The 12,131-nt window shown below is 36.1% G+C and overlaps 1 protein-coding gene across 4 annotated transcripts in view; it reads left to right on the top strand.

Moving 5' to 3' along the window:
• LOC129268092 (fatty acyl-CoA reductase 1-like) overlaps positions 1–12,131 on the top strand; it is a 28,383-nt gene that overhangs the window by 8,238 nt on the left and 8,014 nt on the right. For 2 of the 4 annotated variants that reach the window (XM_054905676.2, XM_064104965.1), the window contains exons 2-8: positions 1,004–1,222; positions 1,836–2,011; positions 5,846–5,918; positions 7,037–7,143; positions 9,157–9,334; positions 9,766–9,810; positions 11,332–11,450. In XM_054905676.2, coding sequence (XP_054761651.2) covers positions 1,028–1,222; positions 1,836–2,011; positions 5,846–5,918; positions 7,037–7,143; positions 9,157–9,334; positions 9,766–9,810; positions 11,332–11,450 — 893 coding nt within the window. In that variant the 5' untranslated portion in view covers positions 1,004–1,027. The remainder of the gene's footprint in view (positions 1–1,003; positions 1,223–1,835; positions 2,012–5,845; positions 5,919–7,036; positions 7,144–9,156; positions 9,335–9,765; positions 9,811–11,331; positions 11,451–12,131) is intronic. The other 2 variants (XM_064104967.1, XM_064104966.1) reach the window with 1 other exon arrangement.

The following is a 12,131-nucleotide window of genomic DNA, read 5'->3' as shown; positions in this document are numbered from 1 at the left end:
TTTAAACGTGAATAACTTTGGTATACAGGGGGCTCGAGTCTTAATTTTGGTCTCATTTTAAAGTTTAAGGTGAGTAATATATCATTTTAAAGGGAATTTTCTGAGCAATACATAGGCCTATCTGGTTAAAAGTGGTTAGTAATTAATGGTATGGGAAAATAGAAAAAGATATGGATGTCTGAAATAAAGTATTTTGGGGTCCTAAAAAGTTAACAATTTTCACTCATAAAATGTGAGCAGTTCAATCTACCTCATTTTTTATGCCATTTTTAGAATCCTTGTGAAATTTCCTTTCTGAAAAAGTATACTTTTGTAAAGATCTATTGGATGAATATTTTCAAAGTGCTATCATCGGATGTGGGCGACGTAAATGGGGCGAGTTCATGGCCGTATATATGTGAAATGTAAATGTAAATTTGTAATTAAAAAACAAAATAATCATTGTAATACATGTAGGTACCAGTATATTATATACTGACTTGTATTTTGATTGATTTTCATTTGGAAATAGTGTCCTCCTCCTGCATCCGTGATGAATCTGGCAACTTGAATGCAGTAAACTTATTGAAAGAGGCATTTACATTTTATACCAGTCTTTTTAACAGGAATACATTACTTAATGCTCTTATAAATATTTCCTTACTTGCTCTGTTTCTCCGCTCTATAATGATTTGTTAATGTACATTAATATTTATTTTGATAAATAAAACAAATCTGAGATCTAGAATAAATCATTCCGGTGTGTTCTTTTGGTATTATGAATTTATGCGTGTGTAGTAAAGCACTATGAGTTGTAATACTTCCATATGGATTCATACACTCAGTGTATCAAAAGCTATCCCACAGTGCAGACCGACATGACTGATGAGGCTGAGGACTTTACCCTTTTCAGTGTAATAGAATCAAAATCGATCTTTATCATGGTTTCAATCAGTCAGAGATGGAGCTTTTGAACCATCTTTCCTCCTTGTAAAACTATTTTTTCGCTTTATTCTTCCTCCAGAAGCTGAGTAGTCCACCTTCCAGCATGGCGTATTGCTCTGTCGGCGACTTCTACGCCGGCAAGACCCTGATGATCACCGGCGCCACCGGTTTCATCGGCAAGGTGATGCTGGAGAAGCTCCTCCGCTGCTGCCCGGACATCAGAAAAGTCTTCCTCCTCGTCAGACCGAAGTCTGGCCAGAGGGCCGCTGCCCGTATTGACGAGATCACTTCAGGCATGGTGAGTGGGTTGTAAATTAAAAACCAGGATGCTGCGACACAGAGCTTCCCGACCGATCATGTGATTAATTGTACATTAAGACTAGTGGTCAAGGCAATCCAACTTTAAACACTTTTTTTCAATCAATTTATTGGTAAGTTTTGTGCATGCACAGCCAAGCCCCAATTGCATTTACCACTTAATTTGATTTTATTCATGACTTTTTGTCGACTGGAAAAAAGTTCTACTTCAACCAATTATTGCGAATATGTTGTAAGTTGTAACATTTGAGTTCGTGCAACTTCGTACATTGGATTGTAAAATCATTGATGTCTCAGTGTAGTGGTCACAGACTATCACAGTTGATGTTTAATGTACATATATTGGGAAGTTTGCCTTCCTAGCTCTGAACGCTATAGATAGAAAATGAAAATGAAATAAATAATGCCTTGTTCCTTTTCTGACTCAGGCTTTTATAGATAATGGTTCCTTTTGTAGTTCTGGTAAAGAAGACATTGTAATTTTCCTGAAACCGAGAGATTGTGTAGTTTACACTTCATTACTATTGATGTTTGTATAGATGTCACTTTTGCTTTAATACATTGAATTATCAATATTTCTTTCTGATTCACAGTTGTTTGACAAAGTCCGGGAAGCACAACCAGATTTCCAGTCAAAGCTCATCCCAATCGAGAGTGACCTCACCGAACCTGACCTAGCGCTAAAAGAAGAAGACATCAGGACACTGCAGGAAGAGACAGAGCTTGTGTTTCACGTTGCAGCTACAGTCAGATTCGATGAAAAACTATCGTAAGTACCATTAGACATCATACTTTATTCCTAACTGTGTGTTCGTCTCATTACGATATACATGTAACCAATCTCTCTTTTTTTTTTGGGGGGGGGGGGTCCAATTTTTTTGGTCTTTTATATTTCTTGAGGGATAGCAATTTGTTCCCTTTTTTTCTTGGGAGAGGGATAGGAAGGAGTGCTTCCTATCAGAAATGGTTTTTAGACTTTCTGATTTGAGGGATTAATTTACATTTTATTGAATACACATAATTACATAGGCCTGTATCATAAACATAAATATTGGTTTATTTAAAGTATAGTGGTAGTTCTTGAATTAAAACAAGCCTGTCTTCCAACGAACAATAATACAGCAAGATATTCATCCACACTAGAAACATATACAGTGTGTACTTCCTGACTTGAACATTGACAGCCACAAACTTTACACTTAAAAAAAAGTTTGGCACATGACCTTTAGCCATCAGATGATTGCAAACCAAATATTTACTTTTCAATTTCAATATCATAATCAATTCTTGTATTCACCTTTTATTGCTCAAGCGGTGTAGACAATGAAAATGTAATGTCAAGGAAAAAAGGTTATCATGATGTGAAAGAGTTTAGTCTGAGAACATGCCGCGAGTCTGTGCAAGAATGACAGATTAAATGTCACCGACTTGTAGATTACAAGATTGAGTTGTGTAAATTTGATAAATGATAGATGATTATTTAAAATTCATTGAGAAAGGTTTTAACACTATCACCTACAATAAGAATGTTGACCTGCACTTTCCAGAAATAATATTATACATTATAAATTTGAACAGAGGAAATATTACACTTAATTCATTAATTACTTCATTATTTCATATAACAACATTAATCAATTACTTATGGCTTAAGTACAAGGAATACTATTATAATTGAAAGCTTCATTAAAGAGAATAAGTTGTGTTTTGAAAAGTCCAGGATTATTTTGCGATATGAAAGTGCTAGGGAGAGAATTCCTATACCCCATCTTACAAAGAGTTGCAATAGATTTAAATTCCAAATCAAACTGAAATTGCATTTGATCCTAATTTGTGTAGTGAAGAGATAGGAATTTGAGATCAATCGCAATTTGAGTTTGATTTGAATCTATCACAGTTCTTTGTAAGACAGGGTCCAAAGATGTGCTACAAGACTGAATGTTTGCCTTTGTAGGCTATTCTACAATGTCTCTCAAATACTAGTACATACATGTAGTACATGCATACATGTACATTTACATTATGTACTTGATAGACCAATACAAACATTAAACTCTCAAGTCTGAATGTCTGATAGATCTATGCTTGTGATAAGGAGTAGGCAAATCAATTTTTATTGTACATATTTAGTACTTTGTGCTTATGCTTTTTTTTTAAATCAAAGTTCTATACATATGTACATGTTTATGTACCAGTACATGTACATGTATGTGGCCTTGGAGAAAACTGGTTAAATTATCGCTGCTCTGCCCGTGTTTACAGTTTTGACACCATACAGACATAACACATACATGTATCAAGGGAATCATTTGATTTTCAAATTCAATTGAAAAATTGGAAAAACTTATGATGTGGTAGAATCCATTTAATTCTGCAACATATAAACAGAATTTTGTGCAGCAATCATAAAAAATGCATAGCATATGGCAATGCCATTCATGGAATATTGTTCCCTGCATTGAACATGCATTGATACCATGAAAATGATTCCTTGCATAAAATATGCGTTGAATGCATGCTAATAGTTATCTGAATACGGGGGAGCTTACCATGAAACAAACAGTGATTTTTCACTGGTTTCTTGTTATAAGCTACTGAAATCCTTGCATCTGATTGGCTCAGAGCAAATTTGTCAGTGAAAATCATTTATAACAGATTCTTTATGAAACACTCCCAAGTTGTTCACCATTCCTTGGCAATACTTTATGAAGCCTAGTAGAAAAGTGATGTCTACTTTTGTCCCATCTCATGTTCGATGGTCGTTCCAACCATACAAGTCTTATTCAATTCCACATATCGTGCCACAGATCTATTCACTATGCATATCTCCATATATGTGTTTGTTTAGTATACCTCAGATAAAAACCAAGTTCTACCCAATTTAATCAATCATTAACCACTAGTTATGTAAGAATTAATGTCACATGATTACTCTAAAAAAATACACCAGACTAATGAAGGTCCGCCCCAATGGCTGGCACTTGTCTGTTGGAAAATGAAACAAGGTTCTCTACGGAAAGCCATTGGGAAACGGCGCATGTTCTCACGTGTGCAAGGATTACATTTAAATCAGCATGCAGGGAATAATTTCCTAGTATTGCATAATAATTTGCTCCATATCTTTTAAAAATTGCTACACAAAAAAAATCTTTGTGGAACAGATTTTTGTACATTAGTTGAAAGCTTTTCACTTATGACCAAAATTTTGGGAAGCAAAATTGTTCCCTTATGAGCACATTATTATTTTAGACCAGGGTGGTGTTTCACAAAGATTTAAGTTTGACTTAAAGTTGCACTTAAATCTTAGAGTTGCACTTAAATGTCTGTTTTGTGCGTTATAAAAGGCATGACCCCATTGGTCACATCATGCCAAGAAAACATGCACTAGTTTGTTGATCAATAGATAGCGCATTGCATATTATGTACGCGTCGGCATTTAAGTGTGATTCTAAATCATTCTTAAATCTTTGTGAAACATCCCCCAATACAGTAGTATAGGCTTGAAGAGATAAAGCATTGAGTTTAGGGTTTAATTAGTTCATCTTTGTTATCACTTTATCAGCCAGGGGTTATCTGGTGGATTTTAATCAGCCTTAGTCAGCCGGACTATTTGCTCTTTTCTGTAATACCTTGGAAGTCACTTTGAAAGCTAGGCCAGCGAGTCACTTTGTCGACTGTGTCATTGAGTCAATTGTTAAGAAATTGTGAAATCCTACCATAAAACTGGTATGGCAATTTCTTGTGTAATTTACACACTTTCGTAGGTGTGCGAGAACAAATTCTGTTATATTTTCATTAACTGATGGAATTGAAATAATCACCATTATTTATTCACAAATTGTAATAGATAGATATACAATGTAGGTCTCGCTGGTAAAAAATCAACATTTATAAATGATTTATGGTGAGTTTGCCATTATATAAAACTATACAGAGACCTTAACTTTGTTCAACTTCTGAACCCCTTTTCCATGATAGCAAATACCACAATAGCAAGTTTTCCCAAATTTGGGGAAGTGCGCAAGAGGTTGAAGGAAAAGGTCAAATAATAGGGGGGGGGGCGGAAATTCTTAAGTTTCACTTGCCACACAAAGCCTGCCAGATCTCTGGCTTGATGGGTATTTTTCAGCCTAAAAAAGTTCTCGTAATTTAACGGGGATTCTTGTGATTGAGGCGGTATGTGTCCACTTTTGTTTCTATCCAACTAATTCTTTCTCTTGCTTGCATGGTCTCTTCCATCTAACTCTCAGCCGTTTCTCACTCTTTGTCTTTAATGCATGGGTAAATTATTTGACATCTCCCTTCTATGTTGTATTGCAATATCTGTTTTGAATTGTTTATGTATATATATTTTTTTTCTCAATATATTCGCCCAATGTATATGTCGTTTGTGTTTGTATACTTTATATCATTTGTATGTACAGCCAGTGGAGGCCAAATTTCTATGTATTTTATCATGGATCAATAATAAATGAATCTGAATCTAAATCTGAATAGGGGAAGAGATCGAGACTATACAACAAATGGTCTAGGGAAGATGGTGCATGGGATTCATTCAGAAAATAATTTGATTGAATATTTTACCATTTGTTGCTCTTCCCAGACTATCCCTCCGTCTGAACGTACACGCCACCAAAAAGATCCTTCAGTTGAGCAGAGGAATGAAGAAATTATTGGTAAGTCAATAATTATATAATATTGACTGGTCTTGAGGGGAACATCAAATATATTGCCAGCAAAAGAATCATATTGGCCCGAGTCTTTAGACGAGGACAATATGGGTCTTTTAAGGGCAATATAGTTGATGTTCCCTGAAAGAAGGGCAGTCAATATTTTTATTATCATCCAAATCAGATATCTAGAGCAAAAATCATGATAATATCAGTGTCTAGGCTCTGCACTTTACCATTATGACGTACTTGCAAGCGCCCAGATCCAGCGTTGTCTTTATTATGACGTAGATCGTTGGTGCGCGGAACATTATGAAGCGTATCACTTCATTCGCATCCTCAAAGGCCCGGATGTGAGACCAGGGAAAATACAAAGGTATATTTTGCGTCGTCTCTGCATGCAAAGTCAATACGGGCATGCCGCCTCATTGAAACCGAAGAAAATACAAACAATATACCTATCCCTTCCTGATAATAATAAAATACAGGGAAATACGGTTTTGTAAATGACCAGCTCAGATGTCTGATACGGGTGATAATATACAATATTTACTGTTTATCAGTGCGATAATTGAAATATTGAAGATATTAATGTCAAGTACCAGTATCAACTACTCAATGTTTATGAGTGCAGGAGTTACAAATATTCTACCAACATGCAAGCTGACCAATCTTTTCATTCATTTTTCTCTATAATGTTATTGTTTATGAGTGGGGTAACATTGCACAAGTATGCATATTGACCCATTCTATATGTAGTAATACATATTTTTCTGTATTCCTTCAAGTGAAACGGTTTTGAAACAATGGTTTTACAAGTCCATGAAAATATTGTTCATTGGGTTTTAAAGATCCTTTTTGTTCCACTTGTCAGGATAAATCCCTGCCTCTTTTTACTGATTGAACGTTACATCATGTGATTTCCCATCGTTTTTTTGTCGAAATTTGCCGTTTTGGATCTTGAAATATGAAATCAATAAACTCTCTACTTTTCCAAATCAATGCACTTCTCCGTCAGATAATGAAAAAAATGTGATGATTTTGAGGTTTTCAGGCCAGTTGGAGTAACACCCCACAATCTATAATCTGATGGATTATTCATACTATTTTAAAATATTTTGCAGGTTCTTCAACATGTATCAACCGCCTATGCCAACTGCGACCGATCAAGAATAGAAGAAGTTGTCTACCCCCCTCCCATCGACCCATACAAGATCTTGGATGCCGTAGAGTAAGTCGACGCTCTCTGAACTTTTGGATATGTTAAGTTTCCTTTAAAGGCAAATAGGATCCCTACCAACTTTCACTACAAAAAAAGCAAAAGCAAAACAAAACAAAAAACAAACACCATGAGCGTTTTAAAACTAAGCACTTAGCAAGTGTAGTTGCAGCAAATAATCATTTCATGCGAAATTCTTTAAAATGAAGGTTAATTGTCACCATATCATCATCGATCTAGATCTGGTTCATTTGCATGAAATGAACTCTGTGAAATCATGAAATCAAATATACACATGTGCTCTCTGAACTTTTGAATATTGAAGTCTCCTTTAAAAGGCAAATAGTATCCCTACCAAATGACAAAAAAAAAAGCCACCTTGATGAGCATTTAAAGCTCAGTAACTGTAATTGCAACAATGAAATATTTCATGAGAAATTCTGTGAAATGAAGGTTTATTGTCTCCATATCATCACTGATCTTGATCTGGCTCATTTCCACTAAAGGCCACCGCACACCTTACGACTTTTCGCGATCCGATTTTGGAACAAATCGCATTTTGCTCATTTTCTGAAAATGTGAATGAAACATATCACTTTATTTGAGGTTAAAATTAATTGAAAGAATACTAATATAACCATTTTGAAAGATTGCAAGCCTTTAATTTGGAGTAAAGGCCAAATTTGTTTCAAATCGTAGCCAATCGTACGACTGCTGTGACGTCATTAAGACTAGATATTAAATTTGATTTTATTCTAAGAAGGATGATAGCATAGTCACAGATTTGAACATAGGTTTTCGTACGATTATTTCGAACATTACACAGTAAGATATTCCAAGCCTCAATATTAGCATCAAATTCTGCTACGTTTTATTAAAAAAAACGAGTCGCAGACCAATCGTAAGGTGTGCGGTCGCCTTAACTCTCTGAAATAAGCTGAAAAATGAAGGGCACCAACACAGATAAGCACAGGTGGGACTATGTTTTATTTTTGTTTGACAAGTTGCCAGATCTGACTACTTTCCTTGATTTTGATTGGCTGAGGAGGACTGTTCCTGTGGTAACTGTCGGATAAAATGTCCGACAAGTCCTTTCATGAAACGCTCCCTTGACACCTGGCTAGAATGCTGTGCTTATTTTGTCCACTTCTCAGTAGTTGCACCAGGGCTCCACCCTAACCCTTTTTTTCTACTGGTCCAACCAGTTCATGTCGGACGAGTACATACCCTGTTTTTCCCTTTTTTACTGGTCCGAACCTAAGATATACTGGTCCCCCAAAATGAAGGAAAACATAAAAAAAACTTGAGTTTATTTTGCTGTCTTAATTTTATTGCCCCCCCCCCCCTCAAAAAATAAAAACATACAACAAACAGTACACTCACAGAAAATATTTCACAAGTGCCATTTCTCAATTTTGGAGAGCCATTCTTAAAGATAACAGAGCAATTTTTTGATTCACAAAAGAGGAGAAAATGTCATTTGTATCAGTTTGATATATTTTATACTGGTCATGTTGGACCAGTAAATCTGGCTATTTCTGAAAAGTTACTGGCCCGACAGCAATTTTTGCTGTCTGGGACCGTCGGACCAGTGCCAGTGTCGTGTGCTGGTTACACATTCTCTACAAGAATCATGTGGCATATATCTTCTAATTGTACCAACAAACTCTTTAATGGTCATTTACTGGATTCCTATCAACCTCATCATTACAAACTCAAGATGGAGCGTTGTGGCCCAGTGGATTAGTCTTCTGACTTTGAAACAGAGGGTCGTGGGTTGGAATCGCATCCATGGGGTTATTGTGCTGCACTCGACCCAGGTGAGGTGAATGGGTACCCGGTAGGAAGAAATTCCTTGAATGCTTTGAACGCCTAGGCAGCCCAGCTAAAGCCGGGTAATAATAATAGCAGGGCCTGCTGGGAGAACAGTTTTCAGAACTGAAGTGGCTTCCCTGGTTAAATACACCTATATTATTATTACTATTAAATTGTTACCACAAACGGCATTTATTATTAATGTTCTAGATGGATGTCGGAAGATATGATCCAGACGTTGACCCCTAAACTCTTGGGCAAGAGACCAAACACATACACCTTCTCCAAGGCTCTTGCGGAGTATGTCGTCATGGAAGAGGGAAAGGGGTTGCCAATTTGCATCACAAGGCCGTCCATCGTTGGAGCATCGTGGAAAGAGCCTTTCCCTGTAAGCATGATTTTAAAATTTCTGTAGAATACTTGAAATGTAAAAAAAAAGACTTTTGTGACTTAAATTGGCACTGTTGAACACTGTTAAACCAGAATTGTGGCCTGTACCTGTAATCCAACTGCATGAGGAAGTTACAAATTTAAGCAGAATTTCGAGTTCAAACCCTGGTCTTGTCTTTGGGATGGTGACGTTAAAGGAAGGCCTAAGACATATTTATCATCATATCTGATTGATACATGTCTGTAGAAATTTGCTTACACACTCGCACACAATGTTGAGATATATAACATCATTTTCTTACATCTTTTAATGAAATTGCAATCATTGCATTATCTGTTTTACCAAATTTGCAGTCTGCATCATGCTTGGGAATCAGTCACTTTATCATATATTTATTTAGTATCCTCATTTTATTTTCATTTTTTCAGGGATGGATCGATAACTTCAATGGACCAAGTGGAGTCTTTATTGCTGTAAGTAAACAAAAATTTATCAGAGACAATTTCCCTTGTGAAGCAAAAAAAAAATGGATTTGTGTATTTACCAAATTTAACCATCATTGTCATAAATTCTTCAAAAAAAAACTTGGTTTAATATATTAAGGCAAAACTCATTTATTATACAAAATCATTGGTTAAGAGTTCCTATTGGAAACCCAATTCTAACATACCAATGCTTACATGGTCAATCGTCATTCTATCTCAAAGAACTCATTGAACAGTATGTACCCCAAAGAAAATTAAGATGAAAAAACAAATCTCTCCTTGTAGTTCCCAAAATTAACACTCAATTCTCGCTACCCCAAATAGCGATTTCGCCGAGATCCAGGAAAATCCCTGTAACGTGCATTGCATTATGGGATAGCTTTTTCGGTATTACAACTTCCTGTTCGGAAGTCCAACGCACTGTTTTGCCATTTAGATCAACAGTGCCGTCATGCACAACAACACAACGTAGCTTTCGCTCGGAAAGTTCGTGATCACAACCCTCTCTTTCACTAACAGTTTTACAGCCTTTTCTGCTAAAGTCACTAATTCTGCCTGACGCTTTCCATTGCACGGTATTCATCTGTCAGTTAAGATTTTTTTAAGTTCCGAAACTGATTTTTATCCATTTTGTGGTCGACGAAAAATTGAACGAAATGAATGCTGAATATATTTAGTGTCCAGTTGAATACAATCGTGATGTCAGGCCGGTCGCTAAATGCAAAATTTTAAGATATTCATTATTTGTTTGATTTTTTTATAACCAAATAAAAACATGAATAAAAATTATACTCACGTGAAATATATATTTTATTTTTATTTATAATTCAAATGGAATCAAAACTGACCAAATGTAAGAAAAAGTATTATACTCTGTACATATTACGCTGATTGGCATCGATTTCAGCGTGGTGGAAAACTCAGTATCGCGAACCTCGCGCGAGCATGACTCTAAACCGGAAGTGGTGATGACGACCCGACGGAGTGAAAATTATCTCGTCTCGCGCATTATGAGATTTTTGTTCCTATTTGGGGTAGCGAGAATTCTACGGCGCTCGTTCATTCAAAATGTCCTCTGCTGAACTTTGGAATAAATTACCTGATATTGTTAAACAAGCTAATAATGTAGAATCCTTTAAGTCCCTTTTGAAGACATTCCTTTTTGTAAAATAAGATATACATGTACCTATTAATTGATTATATATTTGCTCCCGTGAACAGGCTTTTCTTTCTTCTCCATTCTTTCTATTCTTCTTTCTAAAGCGCATAGAGACATGATTTTATCATCGTTATATTCGCTCTATAAGCAATGTTTTATTATTATTATTATTATTGAATGGGATACCCTTTAACATTAAATGATAAAAAGAATAATCAAATGAAATACATGAAGGTCAAACTTCATTCTATTTTTGACTATAATCAGCCATTTTTATTTTCTTCAATTTTGTTGCTTGGATTTTATATTTGTACAAACTTCAAACTTTAATATTGAAACAATTCTTGCAGGTTGGCAAAGGCTTGCTGAGAACGATGATTGGTGATGCCGAGGCTGTTGTTGACATCTCTCCCGTTGATTTCGTAGCAAATGCAATGATCGGAGCAACGTGGCATACAGGGATCCATAAGTAAGTTCATCAAAATTCCCTTTTTCACATCTCCAACTGTTCCAGTTTATAACTTGGTTACCAGTCAGGTTAATTCAAATAAGGCTCTATAATTAAAAAAAAAGACTGGTAACCTAATTATATACTCATGTTAAACACAGACCTGCCAGCAATCTACATCTTGGTTATACCAGTCCTCTTAATTCTAATAGAGGCCGTTCTCATTACGCTTTCTAAAACTAGTTTACTGGAAACCGATTCAGGAAACCAGTTTGGAAGATCGCTTTGCTAGCGTTCCCACTTGATCACACGAAAGTGGTTTTCTAAATCACTTCACGTAAAACGCTCTTGTTGCTATGGAAACGCTCTCAGTGGGTTGACACGTTTCACGCGAAATTCGAAACCGCAGCATAGGCATTCTACACCTGTTGTGTGGAGTAGCGCGCTCAAAATGTGCGAAGATCGCTTCCCGAAGAACGGTTGTGTCCTCACTTACGCTAAAACCAGTTTAATGAGGCAAAGCGATCTTGAAAACTACATCGCGAGGTGGTTTTCCAAACTGGTTTGGAAGATCGCTTCCAAGACTGCTTCGACCGTTCTCACTACGGGTTAAAGTAGTTTCCACTAAACTAGTTTTAGGAATGTAGTGAGAACAGCCTCATATTGATCTATACAATAAAGGAAAGATTGGTAACCCAATTC

Source organism: Lytechinus pictus, chromosome 9, assembly GCF_037042905.1.
Source record: "Lytechinus pictus isolate F3 Inbred chromosome 9, Lp3.0, whole genome shotgun sequence".
Lineage (NCBI taxonomy): Eukaryota > Metazoa > Echinodermata > Echinoidea > Temnopleuroida > Toxopneustidae > Lytechinus > Lytechinus pictus.
The sequence above is the reverse complement of the archived record's forward strand: the minus strand, read 5'-3'. Positions and strand labels throughout refer to the sequence as shown.